Consider the following 26,381-nt stretch of genomic DNA (forward strand, 5'->3'; position numbering starts at 1 on the left):
ACCTTTGGTTTGCTCATGGCATAACCTAACGGGCTCTTTCATTGCAAGCGATTCCCACACACCAGGACTCTAGATTTTCTCCCCTCATGTGGTTTAGACGCAAGAGTCGGGGGGATCTGAAAGGCAGCAGCCTTGCCAGCAGGGGACATGCTGCCGGCCTGAGAGGGAAAGATAGAACCCCCCTTTCAGAACACAGGCATCCAGAAGTGTAAAAGGCAGAGGCCAGTCGGCCTGGAGCAAATCAGTGTCACCCAAGTTCACAGCCTCCACATCCCCTCAGGACGGTCGGTGATGACCCTGTGCCTGTGTCCTGGCTCCAGGAAGGGATGGTCTCGTCTGGGAGCAAAAGCGCTGTCCCCAAAGTTGAAATCAAAGGTAACGTTGTGCCCAGGCAGGAAGCCTTGTGCTGTCAGATAATAGATGGATGTGTAAAGCCTCGTTCCTCTTGGATTTTTAGGTACATGTGTTCTTACCCGACCTCGCTCACATCTGTAGCGCCTTTCGCTGCCTACAGGACATCTCCAAGGCAGTGTCTCAGTCCATCTTGAGGGCGGCCCAGGGAGTTAGCAAGAGGCCTTCTCATGCCCTGGTCACAAAGAAGGGAAGGGGGGGTTGGGACTTACCCAGAGTCACCTGGGGAGGCAGAGGCAGGGCTCACCTCCGGCCACATCCCTGATTCCTAGGCTGCAGTGTCTCCACTCCCCAGCCCTGCCTTGGTCGTTGGCCCATCTCCCAAGTCATAGCCCCTGGGGGCACAGGGACACTGAAGGTCATGTGAGGTGCACCGTAAAAAGTCATTAATATTCTTTATCAAAATAAAATCTCCCAGAGAAACCCTAACTGTAAAAATGTGTGAAAGCTGCCTTGATCTTACGGTGGGAGTGGGGAGAGAACTGAGATTTTTCAGAGAGAAGAGCGACTCTTGGTGTCCATATAAGTCATCTTTATTTTCACGGCACTCTGTGGGCTGCGCCTTTTGTGAACGTCTTGTGAGGTGGGGGGGATGGGGGGGAGCCAGCATCCTAACAACCAACACTCTGTCCGCATCATTATTTCGACTCCCAGGGAAACTGCCTGCTTGGTACCATCGTGAGCTGAGTTTAAACTCCAGAAGCCACTCCTGATCCTGTGGGGCAATAAGACACTCATTGTGTATCTGTATGTCCTCTTTCGTCTTAAAACACTTGGCCGAACTTGGCCCTCACCACAGTTTCGGTGCACTCCCACCCCACCGGCCTGGAATGCCGTTTTGATGGCCAATGGCCGGCTCCTCTCTGATCTGAGACCCTGTCATCGTCACAATGGCATGGACTGAATATAAATCAGTTCAAGCCATAAGTATGCAGACAGCACCCACCACAGGCAGTGCCCTCTGTGTGCGGGGACCGTGGGCCTCCCAGAAAATCATACCAGCTATCCCTGACTCGTGAAAGCTTCAAGTCCGTTGATTCGCACTTGTTAACCAGAGAATGATAATGTGCCAACTTCTAAGATAAATCCACAAGAATATAATCAAAGGGTCTCTACCCCAAGGGGAGTTTTTATGTTTTCATGGATGTGGTCTAGTCTAGTCTTTGGAATCTAGTCTAGTCTTTGGAATCAGGCAGGCCTGGATTCAAACCCAACTTTCCCACTTCCCAACTCTGTAGCTTTGGGAACCTTCTTTCCTTGCTTTCTTTCCTCCTTCCCGCCTTTCTTCCCCAGAAGGAGGTCTCCTGGTCTCTGCTGAGTGCCAGGCATTTTGCCTAGTGATTAAAGTTCAATGGAGCCGAGATACAGCCCTTGGCGCCTGCCCTTGGGGAGCTCAAAGTCTGATAAAGGAAACAGTCACCAACAGTGCCAGCACAGTGACAGAAGCTCTGCTTTGGGGCCGAATTTGGGGGGAATCAAGGAAGAAAGGCTTCCCGAAGGAAGTAACATCTAGGCTGGAGCCTGAAGGATGCATTTTTGTGGGAAGAGGGAGGAGCCATCCAGGCAGAGGACGCCTTTCTGAGCCTTGATGTTCTCATCTGTGAAATGGAAACAGTAGCATCCCTGTCACAGCTCATGTCTGCCGTTGCAGTGATGCTCATTTACCATGAGCTCCTTTTGCACACCCTTTAGTCGATGGGCTAAGACAGGGTCCGATTTGGTTGTTCACTCTGGCTCCCCTAGCCGGTAATTAGCTGCTTGGCCTTGAGCAGATTAACCAGCTTCTCTTCCTCTCAGGGTCTTCTGCTGGAGAAGAGAAAAGGGGTTATACATGTGTTCGTTCATTCAGGCAGCTCACATGGACCACATGCCTCCTGAGCCCAGGAACTTGGGGAGATACAAAGAAGACTAGATCCTGGGGAGGGCGTCGTGGTGGAGATAAACGTGTGAGCGAGGGATTGAAATGCAATGTGACGAGTTCTGGGGAAGTTGCTGAGATGTGAAGGTGAAACTCGTCTCTCTGAAAAGCCAGACTCATGCACTCTACACACCGCCAAGAAAGCTGCACCAAGGCAGAGCCAGAAAGGGACTGCCGGGGCGTCTTTGATTCGTGGCCTCACATGTCCTCTAAGCAGCACACCCCAGCCTGGGGTTGATGTGTGGTCTGGGCTTCACCAGCCTTGTGCCCTTGGACCTGGCTCAGTCATTGCTCTTAGAGGCCTGCACTTGCGGATTTTCTCCTGCCCACCCCCTCTGGGGGCCCATCTCGGGCACCTTTGCCCATCTTGGGTGCTGGATCACCCACAGGTCGGGATGCTCGGTTTTAAAAAGAAGGGTGCCGGCCTGGAAGAATCATTGCTGACTCCCCCAGGCCTGGGGCCCTGCAGACCAGACCTTGGATGGGAGAGGGCTGAGAGCAGGAACCTGCCTCTTGGGCCTGATGGGGACCTCAGAGTGGGGAACACGTCCCCTAGTGGCCAGGAGCTGTAATGGACCACCTGGTGGAGGGTAGGGTCATCAGCAAGGTGGTGTGAGAAGGTGTTTCAGAGACTTTGCTGGATGACTCACTTCTTCATTGGTGTAGTCATTCATTCATTCTTGCATTCATTCCGCAAACAAACACAAGGCAGTTTCACAGAAGAGATTCTCTCGAACATGGAATCATGGAGTTGTGAAAAGCTTAAAGATGTGATAGGCTGTTGCCTTTGTGTTGCTGATGAGGAAACCTGCCCGGCAGGTGTCACAGGCCTCTTCCCAGGAGTCTCCTGGCCTCTGGTCCAGGGAGCCTCTCTCTGGGCTCACACCTCCATGCCCTTCTTTGACCTTGGACTTCATTGTCACTGGCATGGCAGTGACTCCCAGCCCAACCCCCACAAAAGACGTCTTCTCGCCGTAAAACAGAACTTTCCTTTTTGGTGATCACAGCTCAGGAAGCAGCCCCCTGATAGGAAGGAACCTCAATTCTCGAACCCTGAGGGTCCCTTCTGGCCGGGCCTCTGTGATAGCGTCAAAACTGCACGAGGTGGCAAGTGTAAAAGACTACAGCCCTGTGACCAGCAAGTGATAAGCATTCAATAGATGCCGTTTTCTTTTTCCTTTGCTGCCCTTTCCCGTTCACCTTGTCCCAGAGAAGCAGGTGCTGAGGACACAAGCAGCATGAAGATCTTCTGATTTATAAAGTACAGGTTCACCTGTGTGTGTATCCATTCGTTTATGCTTTCATTCCTTCAGCATTTATTGAGGGTGTGCTTTGTGCCGGGACTGTGTTAGGTGCTAGAAACATGGGAATGAATAAGACAGTCCCTTTTGAAAACGTCTAGGAGCGAGGGGGTGAGAGAGTGGTGTGTATTGAACCAAGGCTTGGCAGACTCACAGAATCCCAAGGGGATGAGGGGACGCAGAACAGCGAGAGCCAGTGGCAGGGGTGAGCTCTGGCGTACGGACAAGCTCTGGTTTCCCCTTGGCCAGATCCCGTGTTCTTCGAGGTCAGAGAGCAAGGCCACGATGTCCACCTCAGCCTTTAGCCCTCTCCCTCTTAGTTCCCATCACCTTGGTGCGATGTGTCAGTTCAGCTAAGGCTGGAGAGGGCTCCGTGAGCAGCACAGAGGAGGAGACGGAATCCTGCCTTCAAGATGCGCACAACCCGAGGCGGCGCGCAGATGTGTGCTCGGGACACCGGCAGAACCAGCCGAGGAGCAAGTGCCGCTACGGGGGCAGGGGGGTTGGGGGGAGGCGCCCGATGGCTTCAGGTTTTGTGTGCACTTTGTTGGGGAATGGAGGGAGAAGTGATGAATTCCAGCCGGAAGAGGCATAAGAATAATAACAGAAATTCACATGTACATGACACTTCACAGGCTTCAAAGACCTTGACATTTTTATCTCATTGGACTATTCCGACAGCCTTATTGCAAGGCCAGGTAAGGATTATTATCTCCATTTGAGAGAGGAGAAGGCAGAAAGAAGCGATAATGTCCCTGTCGGCCGGATCACAAGCTGGTTGAAACTTTTTGAAGGCGAAAGCCATTGTGGCCTGCAAATCTGTCCTGGCTCTTTGGAGTTGGGTCTCTCTCACCTCTGTCCCCCTCTGGGCTCGTGCCTTGTGTTCTGTCCAGGGTCCGTTAAAATACCGGCTTTGATCTTTAAAATCCTTTGCGGTCTGAGCTGGATCCTTTAAGCGCAGGTCTCTGAGGGTGCCTTTGAGAAGGCAGCTAATGTCAGCCAGACGCCTCCCGCTGGCTTCCCCTGTACTGGAGCCAGCGTGTTCTCTGGCAGCGGATATTACTTGAGTGTGAATCTCAGCTCTCTAGTTCTTTAACTGTGCGACTTCAGGCAGATAATTTAACTCTTCTTAGCCTTTGTTTTCTCCTCTGTAAACTGGATATCTTAATGCCTACCTCCTATAGAGGCAGGAGAGCCTGGTCAGTCATTAAGAGCCTGCGTGGGTGCTGCAGTCAGAAATACTGGCGTTTCAAGCACTAGCTTTTCCACAGTCTGATTTCGTTGGGCAAGTTACTTAACTTCCTGGGCCTTAGCATCCTCATCCATAAAGCGGAGTCAATGACAGTACCACCCATTATGGTTCCTACGAAGACTGAAGGGGCAAATGCAGGTAAAGACCTCTGCCCAGGGGCTGGCACATGGGGGATAAGCATTAATCATGCAGGATCACTTGGGGATGCAGGTGAAATAACGTGTGTATGCTGCTTGGCACGTCACAGGCACCCTTTGTCCTACAGCAGAGCACAGATGTGGTTGTCTTGGCATATCTTTCTTTTTTTTTTTTTTGCTTTTAATTTTTAGGACCGCACCTGTGGCATATGGAGGTTCCCAGACTAGGGGTGCAATCAGAGCTACAGCTGCCAGCCTACCCCATGGCCACCGCAACGCCAGATCCAAGCCACATCTGTGACCTACACCACAGCTCACAGCAACTCCAGATCCTTAACCCACTTATCGAGGCCAAGGATCGAACCCGCAACCTCATGGTTCCTAGTCAGATTTGTTTCCGATGCACCACAATGGGAACTCCACACTAGTGTATCTTAATCATTGGTCAACCCCTGATGTCTCCTGGAGGTTGCTAGTTCCCCTTGTAAGTCCTCAGAAACTGGTCTGTAGTTTATTGAATTCTCCCTCCACCCACTTTTCCTGGGCGGAATTCTGTCCTCCCCTCCCCAGTCCTCAGCCGCCCCTTGGATCCCCTGGTTCCATTGCCTCTGCCGTGGTTCCCTTCCTGGGGCCTGTGTATCGCAAAGCTCTTTTCCGTCTCCTTCAACCCTCAGTTCATTCTCACCGATACACAGGAGCGCTCACCAGTGTGGGGCTCCGAGCGAGAGAAGGCTGAGGAGGATGAGCGGGAGGCAGCCTGTCAGCCCAGGTTCTCGTATCGCCACCCCCCAGGAGGTCCACGACCTGCCACTGCCTTTCATACCAGTTGAGCAGGGCCCAAACCACCGTGCCCTGTGCCTGCATACGCTGGGTGGCAGGAGAAGGTCTAACAGGGCAAGCGGAGTTGTTTCTCTTAAAGATACGGGCCATCCGGGCCGTCTTCCATCTTGAAGGACTTTTTGCACTCTTGACTGAATCGGCACTAGCCATGGTTCATCCTTGATGGTGTAAGAGCTAATCGCAGAGTGGCGGGACAGTCCAGGACCCTCCCTTCCTCTTTCCGGGCAACGGGGATGGGGCTGAGGGACAACTCCAGGCTGTCCTTCTGTTCCTGCTAAGGTGGCCAGAAGGTGAAGGAGCGGCTGGCTTCTCTCCGTTGCCGGAATAGGAACGTGTTTCCCTCTTAGAACAGGGCTTTGCCTGCTGGTCGTCTGCTTCCATGTGGCCTGGTGGCAGGCTTGTTTTCTGCTGGCTTTGCCAGTCAGAGGAGGTGGAGGTGGGAACGGTGGGAAAGGGCTCCCCATGGGCGAGGCTGACCCTCTGAACACCAGCTCCTGCCCGACAGCTGTTTTCAAACCTCAAACAAACCCAGCAATGGATACCATCCAACGAGGATGCGGGCTCGGGGAGAGGAAGTGGATGTGTCTCAGACAACAGGAGAGCCTGATGAAGATTTGGAATTGTGGAACGCAGCAGGTGGAGGACCTGGCGTTGTCTCTGCAGCTGCTCTGGTCACTGCTGAGGTGCAGGTTTGCTCCCCTGCCCCAGTGCAGAGGGTTAAAGATCTGGCATTGCCACAGCTGTGGCATAGGTCATAGCTCAGGCTTAGATTTGATCCCTGGCCCCAGGAACTTCCACATGCTGTGGGTGCAGCTGTGAAAGAAGAAGGAAAAGGTTTGGAATTATAAGAGAAGCTGGCTTATCCAGGGACCACGAGTAGTTTCTGACTGGACTGCACAGAGAAGAGTAGGTAGGAGGGAGAGACGAGGCTGCAGAGGTGGCCAAGAGCACCTAGAAACTGCCCAGCTCTTACCGCGGGGGAGCAGGGGCACCCTCCCTCGACCTCAGAGTGGCCCTTTCTCTCTGAACCGAGCAAGTCAGTCAGCCACCATTTAGCAAAGATGAATGCCCTGGGGTTCCGGCCCTGGAAGCGTTCGTGGCCTTAAGGAGGTGCTCCCACAAGGCCAAAGTCAAGGATTGATTTGTTGGGGCGATGTTAGCTACAGGCTGAAACCTTGCCTCCCGTGGCTCTTGCCCTCGGGTGCTCACGTAGGGATCTGAGGGCAGCCCTTACGCCACCCGCCCCACCTATTCCTACCGCCCACCCAGCCAGCCGTCGGGTCCAGAACCATGCATTCAGTGCTTGCTTGGGGCCCTCGATGCCGGTCTGGCAGGGCAGACGCTGCTGCTCGGCACATCCCTGCCATTTGGGTGCTGCTTGTGTCCAGACAGTGGCGTGGGAGGGAGCTGGCAGAATGGCAGGTGAAGCACAGCCCAGCTGTGCCTGGCCACCCACCTGGAGAGGGTAGACTCAGAGCTGCTGGAGGTGAGATGAATCCTGGGGCACCCCTACCCACCCGCACCATTGCAGCGTTCTTCACAGACACCCTAGCAAGGTCAGGGAAAGTCAGAGGGGAGCCGAGGCCCCAGATTGTGGGCAGGCATCATGTGAGAGGCCTGTGAAATCTGAAAACTGCCGTTAGCTGGAGAGATGCAGAGTGGTGGAGAGACCAAGGCTTTGGGCTCTAGCAACCCTGAATTTTTTGGCTTTTGGCAGATTACTGTACCTCTTTAAGCTTCTACAAAAGTCATAGGGTAGCTTTTACAAGACTTCCGTGAGAATTACCTTCTTCCATGCAGCTTAAGTTTAACGAGCATTCTTTCTGTGCCACGGACGTTGGCTGGCTTAGGGGACAGCGTGTGACCATGGCGTTGCCACGCTAACCAGGAAGATGGGAAACAAGTAAGAAGTTGACACTGGGGTGTCAGGATTAAAAGATTTTACAATAGGTATTTTGAGGTAAGGTCCTAAGAGTTGTTCGGCAGGGGTTGGTCAGCTTTCCTTCTCAGGGAGAAGCAAATATGTCCTTTGAAATGGGCACCTACAGTTCCTCAAAGTGGGGAAAATACCCTGAGCCCGCGACTGAGGACCTGGGCCTGCTGCTGCCACCCCTGTCTGGCTGGGCTTCTGCCCGCTGGAGAAGGGGCTCCCTGAGTCCCTCCCAACTCTGCTGCTCTGTGCCCCTCACTCCCTGAGCGCCCAGCCTCACTGCGGAGGCATCCACGTGAGCCCCAGCGGTCTGGTCCAATCCAGGACCTCGGGCTAGAAAGGCCTGTCCTGCCTCTGCCCACACAGAGGACCCTCAGAGATGGGGAGGGGGGGAGGGCCCGAAGAACCATGGCTGGAGTGACCCTGTCCCCCTGCCTGACCACCGCTCCACCTCCCCTAGCCCTCATCCCCATCAGCCTCCCGTCGGAGCTCGCCACTTCCCTGAAGCCTCCCGGGCGGGACCCCTGAGCCGGGGGCGAGCTCTGCCCCCACACGCCGGTGCCCATCATCCTGCTGCCGCTCCTGGTCTGTCAGTGAGCCTCAGTTATGCACTGCTCGCCATCACCCCCTCGCCGTGCCCAGATGACTGCCCTGCCCTTGCCTCTCAGCCAGCTCCAGCCTCAGCGCGAAGTTTGTGGCCATCCTTCGGAAGCCTCCCTGGCCTCCTCCAGGTGTGGCACCCCCTCCTTGGCCCCTGCTCCCAGCCCGGTCCTTCCCCTTGTCGGCCACACGGGGTGGTGGTGATCTGCTGCCTCTGTCTTTCTACCAGTGGACTGCAAATTAGTCAAAGCCACCCGGCCCAGGGCCGGCACTTAGTAGGTGCCTGGTAGATTCTCACTGACGGAAGGAGCCAGATTTGCCCCCACCCTCCCTGGGAACACCAAGAGGTTTCTTGGGGCTAAGAAACAGATGCGCAGCAGATGCGAGTCACTGATGCCTCTTGAGGGGTGCTGAGGCCCGTGAGGCTGATCCACCTGCCGGCTGCGGGCCACTCCCCACTCTCCCTCCAGGCCCTTGTGTCCCTCCTTCAGGGCCACTCTCTCTCCCCATGCTGGGCTCCTTTTCAGCAGGGGGGATTGTCTCTTCCCACGGAATCCGGTGTGCCTCTGTGCCACAGTCGGTGTATGCTTTTAGGGATTTTGACTTGATTCATTTCGCATTTAGGAAGAAACCAGAACGATACCTATGGCAGAGAAACTTCCTATTCGTTTGCAGAAGTAAATGAAAGACTTTAATACTTTTTAAGGAAAATCTGTTATTATTAGCCCCTTTGTTTCAGCAGAAATCAGAATGGTATTTAGCATCCAGACATACGTATTTTGAAGAAATAGGCGATTTTTAAATCTCCTGGAAGTAACACGAGCATTAACTGTCAGAAAGGTTTTCAGGAAGAATACTAGCATTTGTCCCGTTTAAGCTAGACAAGAACAGAGAACAGTAGAATTTCATTTATTTGTTGTGCCAGCAGACATTTACCAAGCCCCTTACTCTGTGCTGTGATTCCCATTTTATGGGCACGGGCCCTGGGGCTTTAGAAGGTCAAGGAAATAAACGGAACCAGGATTCGCACCAGGTTTTCTAGCACTAAAGCCAGTGTTTGTCCACCAACTCGCAGCTGTCTGTGTGCCATGTAATGGGAGCTCCGTTCTCAGCTCCGTTCTCAGCTTCTCCAGCACGGGGCCCCGCCGCACTTGGCCCTAGGTCCCCAGTGCCTCTTAGCAGGGCTCAGTCAGGGTGTGCAGTCGGGATTGTGTGCTGAGCGGGCTCCTGAATGACTGAATGAAAAGACAAGCGCTCTCTTTTACACTTTTTCAAAAGCCGCCGTTACCCAGCTGAGAGGTTTCTCTTTGTGGAAGGTATATTTTCTCTAAAATAAACCTGAAGTGGATCAAAAGGCCTTTTTTTTTTTTTTTCCTACTCTTCCCACAAAATGAAAAAAGTTCCTTTGTTACTTAAAATATCTGCACCAGATCGCGCGATGCTGTCTCTCAGCCCAAGTGCTTATTATTGTGGCTAATTTGGTCACATGCGTTTGAAGGAGAACAATGCCTCAGAAATTTTTAAAAGCAAAACAGCAATCTGAAGCGTTTGTTGTAATGAGATGTAAATTGCCAACATTGTAGTGGAGCCGACTAAAATTTGCAATGAAGGGTCCCCCCCCCCTTTTAAATGAAAAGCACCAGAGGCCTTCCCTCCTCTCCCCAAAGAAACCACACACTTTTTGTTCCTTTTCTCTCTGGTTCTGTAATCCTAAACAGCCCGCTTTACGCACAGATTCAGTCCTTCATTTATCTGCCATTTTCAGAGCCTGTGTCTGAGCCTCTGTCCTGTGCCTCCCTCAGAGGCATTCTCAGCCTGCACGGTGGCAATTGGCAGTGCCCATTCTGCAGGTAGGAAAGCTGAGCCACAGAGAGGTGAGGTGACGAGGCTCAGGTCGTGCAGCTTTGGGTGCGCGTCCAGGTCTCCTGATGAACTGCTTCCAAGATGAACCCTTGGCGTGTCCCCCTTGCTAAGTAAGGCACAGGTGCCTTCTGTACGTGACGCCGGAGGAGGTGGTCGCACAGGGCTAATCCCTGACGGTCACCAGATATGAAACAGTGCTGACCGAGACTGTTAGGAAACAGCGGTCCTTGAGAGGCAGGCGATCCCAGGACAGTAGCCTCGGTATTTGACAAAACTCTCTTGGCCCCCGAGGAGACCCCCGCAGAGGCGCGGAGGTGGGTATCCGTGGAGCGCAGGCACCTGCTCTGGGCCGGACCCGTGCTGGGGCCTCCGGGCCAGAGAAGACCAGCCGGACCCAGGCTCACAGAGGCCACAGATCAGCAGTGGACTGACTCGAGCACCCACGTATGGCTTCTGTGAGGGAGAGCAGTGGGGTGAGCCGCTATTTATGGAGCACCCGCTCTGTGCCGGAGTCTGATTAGTCATTTCACATGTGCGGTTAACTCCTCTAGTCCTCAGTCTGGCCAGGTCGCCCCTGTCATTCCTCCTCTCAGGTGAGGCAAGGTTAAATCCTTACAGACATGCAAAATTACCTATTGAGGGTGAAACTTGAACCAGGCACTGTGCTGAGCCTTGGTCTCTGACATAGAAAGACACAGTCCCTGCCTGCCCTCAGGCCTCACCGACTAGTGGGGGGCGGGGGGCACAGAAACAAGTAAATGAGGGCATCTGATGATGGCTAGGGGAGGGGGCCCACAGGAGGGCAGAGCCTGACTCTCTGAGGAAGCTCGCAGCTCCCTTCAGTAGCAGGTAGCAAATCAAGAATGTAAACCCTGGTCTCTCTGACTCCAGATTCCAAGCCAAGGGGTAGAAGGAATTGCTCCCCTCTGTTTGGAAGGGTGGGGTGGTATCTCAGTCAGGCCTTGAATCCCTGATGGAGTTTGAGTAGGCGGGCATCTGTGGGCAGAATGATCTGGACAGAGGGAATGGCACAAAGACTGAGAAGCAAGAGGGGAGGAGGTATGAGAGGAGAGGGTCAGGCAGGCCGCTTTGGAAGGGAGTCTGACTATGGGGGGTTGTGGGGGGTGGAGTCAGGAGTGACCCTTGCTCCCAGCCCTTGATCCTTCCAATGCCCGTAGGTGTCCTTGTGTCACCGTCCGAACTGTCCGTTCTCCTGGCTGGATGTTTCCCATTTCTTCTTAACTTTGAGCCCTTGGGCTGCAAAAAGGTTACAGATTTTTGAGAACAGCTTCCCACCACCCCAGGCCCACCCCCCGGCACCTCTCCTCAGCAGCAGGGCTTTATTTCAGACTCTGCGCCAGCCAATGTAAGTCTCTTTCTCCCCCACAACTCTCTTCTCTCTTGCGTTATGAAGCATTTACTGACAGCCTGCGAGATGCCAGGTGTTGCCTAGGTGCCAAGGTTGCAAAGAATAAAATTTTGCCCTTGGAGAGCTTCACAGTTTGTTGTGGACAACAGGCAGATGGGTAGACAGTTGCAAGTATGATTCTTCACAGAGGAGACACCGGAACTCTGGGCGGCACCTAAATTCTGTTCTGACCTGGGCCTTGGCAGGCAGAGGAGCTGGTGTTCAAGGCCAAAACAATAGCACCTCCAAAGGCCCAGAGGCTGCGGTCAACACAGCATCGGAGCAGAAGCCAGTGTGGGGAGAGCAGGAAGTGAGCTCCGGAGAGGAGGCATTAGGAAGGCTGTGGGGTGCGACTTGATTCTGGGGGTGAGGACGGACCTGGTCGTACGGGGGTCTCTCTGACGGCCCGTGTTGAAGTGGATGTGAGAGAACCAGCCTGAAGCCAGAGCTCAGGTGGATTCGTCTCTTGTCCAGCGTCTTCCTCTCATGGAAGGACAAGGAGGCTTTAGAGGAGAGACTTTACCTTGCCTGTGGCTGCATCCACTGCCTCCTCTCGGCCCCGTCCTTTTTCCTGTCGCCGAATGTCAGAGCAGGAAGGGACCTTCCATGCCACCTCAGCCAGGTCCTTCAGGAAAACTGAAGTAATTATTTCTTCCCTGACCTAAGCAAACCTCAAATGCTCCCCTTCAGTTTGGTTATATCTCAGAAATTCAACCTCGATCCCTCACAGAGAGAGGAGAAACTTTGACCTGTGCTTCTGAAACCTTAGAATTACTCATTCATCGTTGGCATTGGTTTAGCAAACATTCCGAGAGCACCTCCTCATGCCGGGTGCTGGGGGCAAAGAAGAGTAAGCCCTCAGCCCAGCTCTCGGGTAGGTGGCGCGGTATCGGGAAATGCAGTCAGGACCATCCTGAGGCTCTCGGTCCTTGGCGCTGCCACCTTGTGCTGCCACGGTTCACCCCCCGCCACGCTGCCGTCAGCTTTGTGCACCGCCTTCCATCACCGACGTCTGCAGAGATTCTGTCTTGCAGGTGGCAGCCGCCGCAACTCAGGAGTGATACCCTTGTTCCGGAAAGGCCTGTCATGACGCATTTTAGCAGCAAAATCACCAATACCTTCACGACCACCCGCCAGAGCAAGGGTGTGGCGGTGGAACATAGAATGGTAGCCAGGTTGTCGGTGAGGCTTTAGTGCACAGGCAGTTCTGCAAGTGGCTCATGGCGATTAAGATGTGGGAAGCTTGGACCATGAAACTCCTTGTTTACCTAAGTTCTGTGCACAGCCCTGGGGTCCAGCTTTGCTTCCCATCCCAGTCCACCTTCGGAAGTTTTCGCCATCGGGAGAGCTTCCAGGAGGCCGGACTCTCCGTTGGCCTTTGGAGTTGCTCCCCTGCAAAAGTTAGTCAAGTCTTTCGGCCTTATTGACTCGTTTTCATCCTGTTTCTCTGCCCTTTGGTAATCAGGGCAGGGCACAATAGGTGATTTAAAAAATAGTCCACCATTTTTGAAAGCTCGAGGAGAAAAAAAAATATCCCCCTTAGAAATCACCATTTGCCTAGCTGCCTTTCACTGTTTAAACCGTACATAATTTGTGTTGATTGCATTAAAATAAAAATCAGGGTAGCTGCTGGTTCAGGCAATCAAGGGACTTAATCTGTATTGTATTTTAATTTCTTGGTTGAAAGGCTCCTGTCTAGATCCTAGGCCTTGGGAGGGGGAGGCCTTTGCATCTCTCCCCGCCGCTTTCCTGTCTTCTGCTGTGACCTGTTTCACGTAGGCTGCGGAGACGGGGTTTTGGCAAATGCACAGTTTGCATACGGCAGTTCTTGCCCCCCGTTCTCCACCCCAGTGTTAACAGGACCTCTTTTCTGCACAGGAAGTCGATCCCCTGCATTTTCATTCAGACAGACAGCGATACCCTAGAAGCCTGTTTCTCATTCACGCTTAATTAGAGTCTGGTCCATTCTCGTCTTCCAGTGTCCCCCCTTTTCCCCTTGTGACGTCCATACCTCATGATATTTTCAGGCTTGGGTTTAAGTGTAGTCCAACGGACAAAAATAATCCAGCATATTTTTGTGGGTGCCACTATGTGCTGATAGATGCGTAGTTAAAAATACTTGTCTTTTATTTTCCTTGGAGTTCTAGACAGATCTCTTTTCTTAACTGCCTAGGTCCTGCCATTGACTTGGAAAAAGTAAAGTCAGAATGTCTCGAGCCAGAGCCGGAGTTACGGAGCACTTTCAGTGAGGAAGCAAACACGTCGTCCTATTACCCCGCTCCTGCACCTGTCATGGACAAGTATATCCTAGACAATGGCAAGGTAGTGTTTCAAGCTCACTATCCATTCCCTGCAAGTGTCGGTTAGTCAGCGAGAAGGTGGAGAGTGCGGTGGGAGCCAGCTCTCCGAGACCCAGCCTGACCCTCGGCCTCCTGGCCGAGCCCCAAGTAACTGCTTCCAGCATCTGTGTGTTATGACTAGTGGAGCTTTACTAGGACTTTCCCTTTTTCTCTCTCTCTCTCTTTTTTTTTTTTTTGGTATGGTAAATGTTGGGTCAAAGCAACTGTAAACCAAAACTGACATTTAAAAATAGCGTATTAGCGAGAAAGATTTATTTATGATCATTTGATGGAACCAGATGCATAAAATTTATAAGGCGATCTAGAAGTGAAATATCTGACTGACAGATATGGATATGCCTCCGTATTTATCCATTCACTCTTTACAAAGTACTTAATGTGTTCTAAGCCCTGTGCTAAATGCCAGGGGTGCAGAGATGAATGGGCCACGCTCCTTGCCCCTACGCTGCTTGCAAGTGGCGCATTTAGCCATTTAGTGTGGATAGCCCACAGTCCTAGGACCACATATGACTCCTAAGACTCTTTTGTAAGACTCTTGAAAAGAAATTATGAAAGAAAACTTAAGCACTGTTAGTGGTTATATTGGTACGGGGTGAAGGTAGTGGAATAGCCTTTGGGAGTCTTAAAGCCCCACGATCTCGCAGCAGCGCAGGGAGGAGACTTGCTAGTATTCTTCCAATGGCCGCATGCATTTGTTTTGGAGGAAATAGATTGGACCCCTTTGTCTAGGCACCGTCAAATGCGGTCTCACTGGAATATTCTTTGCCACCATGGCATACATTATACACATCACCTCTCGTTCTCCCAGAGCCTCATCTGTGTCGGTCTGTTTTTCTTGCCTTATGCTTCTGAAGGTCCCTGTCTAGCCAGTATTGTTCCCCAGTGGGTTGATGAGAAAGACAAGGTTGTTTTATTTGGGTTTGTCCATGTATGTCCCTGCAACTGGCCAAACTGAGCCCAGCAGGTATTATCCAGCTGAGGAAATGAGACCTATTAGTAGTCTGTAGGGCTCTTTTGGGTATGCTGCCCTCATTTCCCACAAAGTACGTCCTCCCCTGCAGAGACAGAACTGAGGACCCAGGCCATGGGCCCCTTCTGCCTTGCCTTGCTGCACCCAGCAGGCTTTAAGAGTCTGCTTTGCAAAAAAAAAAAAAAAAAAAATGGGGATTCCTTGGTGGCACAGCAGGTTAAGGATCCGGTGTTATCATTGCTGCGGCTTGGGTTGCTGTTGTGGCTCAGGTTTGGTCCCTGGCCCTGGAACTTCCACGTGCCGTGGGTGCTGCCAAAAAAAAAAAAAAAAAAAAAAAGGAGTGCATTGCAGGGAAGAGAGGAAGTAGGCAGCCTGAGTTTAAGCTTAGCTCTCTATCTTTGTCCTACCCATGCGATTCTGGGTGGGGGTTTCCCTTCTCTGCACCTCACTGTCCCTGTCTGTGCCGGTGGGATCAGATTGGTGCTCGCCATAGACCTGTAAAGACTCAAGCTGTGTGTCTCAGTTTGGTGACCCTTGCCCAGCTGGAGAGAACGGAAATACTCTTCTGTATTTGTTTATTTCGTTTTGGTCATGTTCACCCTGTGGAACGCAAAGGCTTTTTCTTAAAGTAGCTTCCAAGAGAAATCTGTTTCTCTTTTGCTTTGAAGACTGATGGACAGTTTCTGAGCACTATGAGGGTTTCTTTTGCAAAGGGGTCATTTTATCCTGCAGAAAAATGGTCCTCTCAAATGTCATTTAATTGTTTTGCCCTCGATTTGCCCAACAGATCTTGAAAGTGCCAATATTTTTTTTTGCATTGGTTATTGACAACATGTTACTATAAAACTAACCCAGCTTCTGTTTTCACCTCACATGTGGTCAGAGAAACGTATAGAGGGCGAGGAAGGAAGCGGACGCACTAGGAATGGATGGCAGTGTCCTAGAGCAGCATTCCTCTCGCCCCACTGTTGTCCTTGGCTCTGCTGTCACTTCTGACCCTTCCCTCTTTCTACCTTAACCTCTGCGAAGCCTGCAGCATGGGAATGGCACCCATTTCCTAGGGGGAAACTAGTTCTGTCCAAGGAAACATCTCGCAGAGACATCTTTTGATCAGGGCCCGTGCTACCAAATGCCATAGTTTTAATCACCTCCCTGGAAAACGTAAAGCTAACGTTTTGGTCAAATAGTGAACTGTGGTTTATGTGAATGGGACCTGCTGCAAAGGTCCTATTTCTGATTTGGATGAAGTCCATTGCTTTTCTTTGTCTTAAGATATTTTATTTTTGGGAGTTCCCGACATGGCACAGCGGAAACAAATCCGACTAGGAACCATGAGGTTGTGGGTTCGATCCCTGGCCTTGCTCAGTGGGTTAGTGGTCCAGCGTTGCCGCGAGCTGTGGTGTAGGTCGCAGATGCAGCTTGGATCCCATGATGCTGTGGCTCTGGCGTAGGCCGGCAGCTACAGCTGATTAGACCCCTAGCCTGGGAACCTCATATGCTGCAGGTGCAGCCCTAAAAGGGCCAAAAAAAAAAATTATTTCAAAAACTCATTGAATCATAAAGCTACAAAGACCATTGAAGTTTAAATAGTCTAATTTATACCCAGGACAGATGCGGAAGTACATCCAGAAAAGGAACCCAGCTGCATAGGTCATAGGCAGGCAGGCAGGGGCTAGAAGCCAGATCTCCTGGCTCCCAGGCCAGTGCTCTTGGCAGCCTATTGTGCTTCATCCCCGAAAGCGTGGCATCGGTCCAGGTGACCCTGAGCCTCACTGACCTCAGGGGTCGTTGTCCCAAATGCCCCAGCACCCACTGTGATGGTCTTACCCAGGGCCATTTCTTGCTGTGCTGTAAAGTTGGCCTTGTGCTCGAGTACAGGTCAGAAAGTGTTTTCTTGTCCAAGGAAGAAGACTCATCAGAACTGAAAGCCAGCGCCATCAAGACATATTACCCTTACGCCCGTCCGTTTCTCACTGCTTTGTGTTCAGTCCTCTTCGCTCTGTAGGGGGCGAAAGAGGCAGAGCCTCAACTTCCCCCGACGAGATACGCTCCGAAGGGTGCATCAGGCCATGAAGGCTCCCCGTAGGCTAGAAACTCAGAGGGGGCAGAGCTTAGCGCTGGAGTAGACGAGGAGGTTTTCTTGGCGTTGGACTGGGGCGTGAAAGGTTAGCAGGATAAAGAAGACATGAAAGGGAAGGCACTCACTCCTGGGTCGGGAAAGGCGTGAGCAGAGACGTGCGTGGGGGAAAGAGTTCGTGTCTGTGGGCTGTGTCCTCTTGACGGTTTAACCCCTGTTACCTCGTTTAATCCTCACGCAGCTCTGCGAATTCGGTAGCGCTCTGCCTCGGGTGCAGCAGAGAAGGGTAAGGCTCAGAGAGGCAAACTGACCAGCCCAAGAAACCCAGCCAGTAGGTAGAAGGGCCAGGCTTCACACGCAGGGCCGGAAACTCCAGAGCCCACCCTGTGTCCGCACACTGGGAGGAGGGGGCCGTGAGCAAGTCTGGGGGCTTCACTGAGTGAGGGGCACAGTGCAGTTAGTAGGCTGAATGCAAACAGGATTCTAGAGGACGTTTAAGCCAGCTAGGAGGTTGGACCTGATGTGACAGGAAACAGGGAGCCATTCAAGACCCCCAAACAAAGGTGAAAGTCTGTGGAAGTTATCTAGTCAAAGAAGGCGAGCCGGATCTTAGGGAATTAATCTGGCAGTGTTTACAGCATGGGTTGGAGGCAGGAAGGCCAGCCTGTGGCTTTTGTCCAGGTTGCCCAGACTGCGGTATGAACTGCAGTGGGTGATGGCCAGGACGCGGCCGGGCAGGTGCGGGGAGACTCGAGAGGAAACCAGCCGAATACCCATGTGTGAGGCCTGCTTTGTTTTCACCATCGTCCGCACCGCGGAGGCACTGGTGGCAGCAGAAAGCCTGGGAAGACATGGGCTTCTGGAAATACAGATTTGGGTTTGAATCTTGATTCCAAAATATAGTGATAGCATGTCTTAGGAAAAGTGATGAGTCCTTCCAAATCGCTGCTCATGTCTGTAAGGTAGGAATAATCATTTCTACCCGTTTACATCTCTTAAGGTCATTACGAGAATTAACTGCAATTGAGAGTACACTACCTAGTTCATCACAGGTACTCAAAAAATACCAGTGTTCCCTTTCTTTTGGAGATCATTGGCCTTAAGAGGACTGTCATCTCTTTTGAGACCAATAAATTAAAAGATTGCAGAAAAGCAGGAGTTCCCGTCGTGGCGCAGTGGTTAACGAATCCGACTAGGAACCATGAGGTTGCGGGTTCGGTCCCTGCCCTTGCTCAGTGGGTTAACGATCCGGCGTTGCCGTGAGCTGTGGTGTAGGTTGCAGACGCGGCTCGGATCCCGCGTTGCTGTGGCTCTGGCGTAGGCCGGCGGCTACAGCTCTGATTAGACCCCTAGCCTGGGAACCTCCGTATGCCGCGAGAGCGGCCCAAGAAATAGCTAAAAGACAAACAAACAAAAAAAAAGATTGCAGAAAAGCAAGAGCCAGGGTAAAAAGGAGCACAAATCTTTGAAAAACTGAAGTTGTCTTCTGTCACCGAAGGTTTTCTGACTCTGACTGGAATCTAATTCAAATGCCCTGTTTCCTCTACCTCAGGAAGCCTGCGTGGGTCGCCCCAGGGCATTCTCCAGGGAGGTGACTTGGGGTCCAGCAGGGAGCAGCAGGGAACTTGTCCCCAGCATGCCTGATCTGGCACACAGACTGCCCACCTGCTATTCAGACTTGCAGAGAAAAGGCCAGACTTGACCTTGGGTCGAGGTTGCCCAGCCAGCCCCAGGCAGCACCTTCCTCTCCAGGGTTGCTCATCCTCTGAGTTGGATGAACAGATTTGCCGCACAGAAGTTTGCAGCACAGGGAGGCCAGGCAGATCTGGTTATCTGATATGGTGCCTGCAAAGGCCTTGAATGATCTTTTGGGCAAAAGGAAGTGAAGCTAGATGTGGCAGGTGGATTGTTCACTTACTGACATTTGCGAGTGGGCTGTGTTGCTACACTTTTCTCTTCTTAGTGGTTGGAAGGTACTCAGTGCTCGGTCAAGGAAGAGGTGTTTCTGGCTGACCTGTGGGCCCATCTGTGCCTGCCCACCTGGCTTTCCAAGCCAGTCTTTAGTAGCAGGATCTTGAAGAATCTCTGAACTGTGGGTCTTGCTGGTCCACCGTCAGTCTGGGAGTGTGTGCAGCCTCTCAGAGCAGGCCTCTCCCGAGACGTCTGACCATGTGAGGTTGGTGTTCTGCAGTCTTTCTGACGACAGGGACCTCTGGCAGGGACTTTCCATTCCCTTTAGAAAGGTCAGCTCATCAGTGGCTGCCTCCCCTCCATCCCTGCAGATGCCTTTTCCACCCTCCAGAGACTCAGCAGAAACACAACATAAATGGCGATGTCAAAATCAAAACTAATTTTTTAAGGATGCATGTTAACAAATAGCTTTTCAGTTGTTGTAAGGACCAGAAAGGGAAAGGAGGGGGAAAAAAACACCACCACCAAGCTCATCACTGGATCGTCTGGAACTCTGGTACTTACTGACTCTGCACTAAAGCTTTCTGAGTGACTCCCTCATAGGGAGCGTCGGACTGTGTTCTGTTCGGTGCGCCCTCAGAATCAGACCAGGGCACTGTGGTTGTGTTTCATTTGTTAAAATTATAGGTGTTCTGAGCCAGAAGGAACTTAGTTGAAATCCAGGTCTTCAGTTCACCGGAATCTGAAGGCAGAGTCGGAAAGGATGGGCACAGACATAGCCCGTTAACGGCAGAGCCTGGATGGCTGTCCCCGTCCCTCTGCCTGGCAGTAGTCGTCACACCTCGCTGTGCCCTGGAGTCACCTCCAGAGCTTTGAGCCATCCTAGGTCCCACCCAGACAAAATAAATCAGCTCTGCAGCTAATAGTTGAGTGACTTGGCGAGTGGCTGCACCTTTCTCAGCCTGGCTCTTCCACCTGGAATAAGAATAGTGTCCCAACCCCTCCTTCCAGGGTTGCCGTGAAGATTTGAGCTAGTGGGTCTGAAGCCCTAGGCGGGCCTGGCTTCAGATACTGAAGGTATCTTCAGATACCATGACAGGTTCAGTTCATGATTATTGTTTCTCTAGAAGAAAGTTCATTTCCTATTTGTGGAATGGACCCCTTATATCTTTTAAAGGACAAGAGACGCCTCCAGCTGCCATCCCGTCCGACTAAACAGGTGTTTGCTTGTGTTCTTATCCCCGTCAGGTCCACCTGGGAAGCGGGATTTGGGTTGATGAGGAGAAATGGCACCAGCTACAAGTAACCCAAGGAGATTCCAAGTACACAAAGAACTTGGCAGTCATGATTTGGGGAACAGATGTTCTGAAGAACAGAAGCGTCACAGGAGTTGCCACAAAAAAAAAGAAAGATGCAGTCCCTAAGCCACCCCTCTCACCTCACAAACTCAGCATCGTCAGAGGTGGGTCACCAAGTGGAAACGCAGTGGCTGAGATGCTGTCCTTTCCTCCGTCAGGAGCGTATCGGGCACACATCTCATTCAACAAGCACCCACTGAAGCCTCTCCATGCCAGGCCCCGGGCTGGGCACGGGGACACGAACACATGAGGGCCTGGTCCCAGAAGAGCTCCCATGTAACAGGCCAGTGAGCTGTGGACACAAGTACGGTTCAAGGAGCTGGCACATGGGAGGGACGGAAGGGAGCCCTGGAAGGGGAGGAGGCCCCAGCTGGGATATCAGGGAAGGATGCCCGGGGCCAGGGGTCTCTGCGTTGGGCCGCGGAGGGCGCGTCTGACATGGAGATGCTCGTGTGTAAAGAGAGGTCCTTGGGAGGCAGAAGCATCTGGAACAAAAGTGTGGGTTGAGAAAGGGGCGCTGCGGTGTAGAGAGCCGTGCAGGGCGCGGCCAGGGGAAGGCCAGCTTCTCCCCTGGGCTCTGGGACGGCTTGGAGGGAGGCACAGAGGCAGGAGTCGTCTGTCTCCCTAAGGGGAGGGCTCTGGCCTGGACCCCCACTGTCCGGCCCTGCCTTTCTCCCCTCCCCCGCCCTCTTCCTCCTTTCTCTCCTCCGTCCCTCCCACCCTCTCTCCATCCATTCCTGAAGCTCTTATTCTTTGCCAGGCACTCTGCTGGCACAAAGGGGGACAAGGCCCAGTCTCCACCCTCGGGGAGCTCCCAGTGTCCTGGGGAAGATGAACACAGGACGGCTGGTTACTGTACAGTCAGGGCACAGGACAGATGGGCGGGGCGTGCCTGGGAGCAGAGAGAACAGAGCACCTGCTACTTACTCTGAGCAGTTGCCAGGGTTCAGGTTCTGGGATTTTTTTATGATTCTGTTTTTAGAAATTCTTCTACACGTTATCTCGTTTAATCTCCCTAACACACTCCTCCTGTGGCCTCTCATACTCTCCCTGCTTTACACATGAGGAAATTGGACACGGGGATATGAAGTAACTTGTCCAGATCGCGCAGCTTTAGGAGTTTAGAGCCAGGACTGCAAGGCGCTCGGGGGGGCGGGGCGGGGGCGCTTCAGAAGCTGTGATTCCAACCACCAGCCTCTACGTGTCCAGCTGCCGTGTTCTGAGGAAGAAAGTAGGACTCAGCATTTTGGACAGGCCTTGTGCCGGATCCTGGGGCAGACAACAAATAGTCCGTGAACAAGCCAGATAAGTTCTGGTACCGGTGAGAGGCTGTGACACATCCTCGAGTGACAGAGCGGCTGTGTTAGCGGGACTGGGCGGGGGGGACCTGTTTGAGGAGTGAGTTCCAGCTGGGAGCGGGGTGTGGAGGAGGCCACCCCGTGCAGGTCAGGGGGCGAGGGTGGCACTAGCAGGAGAAGCAGCAGGTTCGAGGGCCAGCACGCTCAGAGTCAGAAGCCCCGGGGTAGCTGCAGTGTCCCGAGTGAGGGGAGACGGAGACCCGGGTTGTGGGCGAGAGACGGCCTTGTAGGGCTGCGAAGGCCACGGTAAGCAGCGAGCATTTCCTCCGCTTGCAGGAGAGAGGTCGTGGGGTCTTGAGTGGGAGCCACCGAGTGGGAGGTCAGGTAGGAGGCGGCTGCAGCCGTGCTTGGGACGGGTGACGGTGCCGTGCTCAGGTTAGAGCGTAGAAGTAAAAAGGAGACGACCAGGTTTAGGGTATATTTTGGAGGTCAGGGTGTCAGGACACGGAGAGATCAGGGGACCAGCCAGAGGTCACAGCTGCATGGTTTTAGAGCCCGGGTTCAGACCCACCCCCCGACCCTGGTCTGGGGCTTGCCGTGTAGCACAGCTGCCTCCCTTGCTGGCTGACTTGCGATGAGCTGATTTAGGCAAACACTTATCTTCAGCCGAGCAGAGGTAACCTTTAGTCTGCCCCCTGTCTGAAGGGGTGGAGCCTCGTTTGGGAGGTCACCCAGGAAAGAGGCCTTCCTGGGGAAGGGGACACAGCCCTGCCCCCCCGAGAGGTGGCCGACCTCTCATTGCAGCGCTTGTTGGAGTGCGACTCAGCAGGTCCCAGGGGCATTCCAGTGACCTGCTACCCTGCTGTGGTCACTCGGATATAAAAACACCTGCTGTGCATCTGCCTCCGGCACCACGTGGCACCGCCACGTCCCCATGGCCTCGCACGGGGCCTGGCACAAGGGGTGGCCCAGAGATGAGGGCCAAACAGCTGAAACGCTGACACCTGCAAGCGATCCCCTGCCCGACCCCTCACGTGATTCCTTGGGAACCACTTTCCCTCCATGTCTCAGTGTCCTCAGCTGAAAACAGACCTCTTCAGACGCTTAAGAGGGCTGCCTAGAATCGTAGCCTGGAGTCGTTATGTCTGAGGTGTGGAAAGAAGTGTCCATTCTCTGCTGACAAGTAGCTGCCCCCATGGAGCTAGCGTGACCTCGTGAAGGTCACATCGTTGACGCTCATGATTGTCCAGGGCTTTTCAGCTTTCAGGCCCTGCCCTGTCTGCTCCCAGTGGACAGGAAGGTAGAAGTTAGAGCCAGGCATCAAATGCCTGGGGTGAGCCCCAGCTCTCCTGGGCTTTAACTTTGCACTTACCCTGGTTCATATCCTGCTTGGTTTTGCTTCCCCAAGCCCAGTGCAGCGCCGGCCCAGGGAGCTGCGCGCTGTGTCCGTGTGAAAGGCAGGATCACCGTCCTTGTCCTGGCTCTGCCCAGGGGCCCTTTAGATATTTCGAATGTTCTTGGGACCCCATTCCGATGATGCTCTTTGCAGCTTCTCTGGTCCCCGATGCTAAGGAACCGTCTAGAAGAAGGCACCTCAGCTGTGTGGCTGGGGGGGCATCACGGACTCCCTGTCTTCACCCCACAGGCGGGTCCTCCAGGTGCCCTCACTGGCCCACTCCTGCGTCTGCCAAGCCCTTCGTAAGCCGCCTCTGCTTGTTCCAACTTCGGTAGTCCAGCTCACTCTCTCTTTCAAAAGAAGGCCTTGTCTCTTCTTTCACAGAGAGCCCCCGTCCTTCCATCTCCTATCCCAGAGGAAGACCCCTTTTCTCCACTTGCACCCCAGCCCACCTGCCTGCCTCGGCCTTGTCCCCCCCACCCCACGACTTCAATGCACTCGGATCACTCCTTTCTCACAGAACAAACAAAACACGCCCTAGGGGCCACTTCCATCACCAGCGCTGCCCTGGGTCTCTCTTGCTTCTGACAGTCGGGTTTTTAGGAGCGTTGTCTACACTCACCGCCCCCGTGCCCCGTGCCGCCCGCCGTGCGCCCGCCGTTCACCCCCCGCCTCTGCCCGATCTGTCCTGATCTGTCCCGGCCAAGCTGCCCGGGGACCTCGGCCCCACCTCCTCCCCAGTTTTGTGTGTGTGTGTGTGTGTGTGTGTGTGTGTGTGTGTGTGCGCGCGCGCAGCTGTGTGGCAGCACCTGTCCTCCTGCTGAGACCCTTTCCGCAGTCAGGTCTCCCGCCTCCGGCTTCTCCTCCCGCTCTGGGCGGCTCTCCGGCTGCCCTCAGCTGGCCTCCCTCCCCACGGTTTCCAGGGTTCGAAGCCTGGGCGGAGAGCCCATCCGGCCTCGTCAACCCACACTTCCCGTTTCCCGCCACGCTGCCCCCGAGGCTCCTCCTCCGTTCTTCTCTTCCCGCCCCCTTCTCTTCCCGTTCCTTCTCTTCCTCCCCACACCCTGCCTCCTTGCCTCCAGAGGCCTCCGCCGCTGCCCAGGCTAAGAAGGCGGCCTCTCCGCTGCCCTCTAGCACAGCGCCCTCCCCGAGCTCTGCAGGGCGCTTCCTGTTGGTTTCTGTACCTGCTGAGTGTCCCCGCCCCGCTTAGAACATAAGCCCGAGGAGCTTCTTGCTCAGGGCCAGCAGGTACCAGGTGCTCAGTAAACACTTGACTCAGTGACGGATGCCCAAGAGTCTGCACCTGACCTCGCTGCCCACTTTTGAGCTCCTGACGGTCCCTCCAGGTGCCCATTCGTTGTCGCCTCATCGACGTCACGGGGTACTGGCGGATGTGCACCAGTTCCTCCCCTCTCCTCTTCCTTCTCCCAAAGCCTTCTGCCCCTTCTGCATTCCCTGTCTTGATGAGCAGACGCCACCTACCAGGACCCGGGAAGGCCTCATTCCTGCCGCGTCCTCGTCTTGCCGGCAAATACCTCTTACGAGACTGCGTGGCTCTCCATGCCCCCTGCCCTTCTGTAGTCCAGGCCACATCACCTCTGCCCTGCCTTTGCTCCAGCAGCTGCTAGTCTCCTCTCTCCCCATGTAACTGGAGGGTCTTTCAGAAACCAAGTATGACCCTGTTACCACCACCCCGTCCCAGCCGGTCTCTGGCGCCCATTATTAATGGGTAAGCTTCTTAATGTGTCATAAAAGTGCCTTAATCTAGCCCCTGGCTCTGGCTACAGCCTATTTCTCACCAGTATTCCCCTGGCACTCTTAAGTTCTTACCTGGCACTGCTGTGTTCCAGCAAGCCGTGCCCCTCTCCCATTAGGGAATTTGTAATGCTATTCCAGGCACCTGAACATGGGACAGGCTGCCCACCTGACACCCGTGTTGCTCTGCCCAGCTAGCTGCTACTTGCCACCCAGATCTGCTTAGGGTAACCTTTCTCCAGAGAGCCTTCCCTGACCACTCAGTGTCGGGGGAAGCTTCTGTCCTGTGTCCCAGAGCACTCTGTGCCCAGCTCTGTTCTTTTCTATCTGTGTCTTTGCTTCCGAGCCACCTGGTCACACATCTCTTCAGATAAATACTTGCCATGCCAGTGAATGAGAAGGAAATGGACTTGCTCAAGGCCGTAGAGCTGGTTAGAGCAGAGCAGAGCTGGGCTTTCAGACTTCCTGTTGTCTCCAGAGGTTTCCTGTTTTACCAAAAATACAATGCTGATTTGCCTTTTTCTTCAGGTTTGAAGTCTGCCTCCCAATCCACCATACACTCACCGCTTTTAGCCTCATTATGTGAGCTTTTCCAGATTGCATTTGACTGGTTCTACCCATGCAAGCTGTCTGCTGGATTGAGGGAGTTTGTATTTATTTTGTATGACTTTACCTCATTCATGCACATGTGCGGTATCAAAATGACAAAAGCCTTCGTGCTCAGAGGGTTGGTGAAGGTTTTCTCTGTGGTTTTCCCGGGTGGCGGAGGAATGGGGGGAACGCTGACGCTGCTTTAGAAAGACGAAAGCAGGAGGAGAGTCTGGCTTGAATGACAAGCTCCCGAGTGACAGTTAAACCTTATTAAGGTCAAATGACCTTTTGCAGAGTGTCTGAGTTTTCCAAATGAGCCGCAGCATTGAGTTCTGGTTAATTTTTATAACTTTTTAAATAGGACACATTAGCGCTGTTATAAACCTTGTTAATTAAGCAATAATCTCAAATGCTCCCTCGCAGAGGGAGACATTCCCGGCAACTGCAGGTGATTAATATCTGGCGTCTAAGGAAAGCCTTTTAATCAACCTCAGGGGCCGTTCAGAGCTGTCCCCCCCAGGAGACCAGAATGATCGAGATTCTGTGGGGGCCTCTGAAAACCTTCCTGCATCTGTCCTCTCTCCTCCTGCCTCTCTCGCGTGCCAGGGCCCTCTGGGCCACCACACCCGCTCCCCTCACCACCCCCCTTTGCCTCTTTACCCACCCTGTGTCCTTCTGGAGAACTAGTTTAGAGCTGGAAGAATCTCCGTAGATGATCAGGTTGGACCTCCTGCTCTCAGTGACGGGGAGACTGAGATCCCGAGAGGCTCCCACTCGAGGTGGCACAGCAGCTAGGGTTAGAGCCAGATTCGAACCCCTGAACTTGGAAACAGTTCTCTGCATGGGGTGTCTCCCTCATTTGGTTCAAGTTCCAGCAATGTCACGACGAGCGTCTGCTTTCCCCCGGCCCTGGGCCCGGGGAGGGAACACCGAGCATTTGGGTCAGTAGGCGAGACAGTGCGGTCACAGTTTTATTCGATGTATTAGATTTCTTAGACTGTTAGT

The 26,381-nt window shown here is 53.4% G+C and overlaps 1 protein-coding gene across 4 annotated transcripts in view; it reads left to right on the forward strand.

Moving 5' to 3' along the window:
* Window positions 1-26,381, forward strand: part of LOC125132212 (BEN domain-containing protein 5) — a 241,158-nt gene that overhangs the window by 18,116 nt on the left and 196,661 nt on the right. For 2 of the 4 annotated variants that reach the window (XM_047789148.1, XM_047789150.1), the window contains 2 exons: window positions 13,834-13,982; window positions 20,227-20,440. The exons of 1 other annotated variant lie outside the window; for it this stretch is intronic. In XM_047789148.1, coding sequence (XP_047645104.1) covers window positions 13,834-13,982; window positions 20,227-20,440 — 363 coding nt within the window. Of the gene's footprint in view, window positions 1-280; window positions 376-457; window positions 850-13,833; window positions 13,983-20,226; window positions 20,441-26,381 lie in introns of those variants that run through there. One more of the 4 variants, XM_047789149.1, reaches the window with a different exon arrangement.

Source organism: Phacochoerus africanus, chromosome 8 (genome assembly GCF_016906955.1).
Source record: "Phacochoerus africanus isolate WHEZ1 chromosome 8, ROS_Pafr_v1, whole genome shotgun sequence".
In the NCBI taxonomy this organism is placed as follows: Eukaryota; Metazoa; Chordata; class Mammalia; order Artiodactyla; family Suidae; genus Phacochoerus; species Phacochoerus africanus.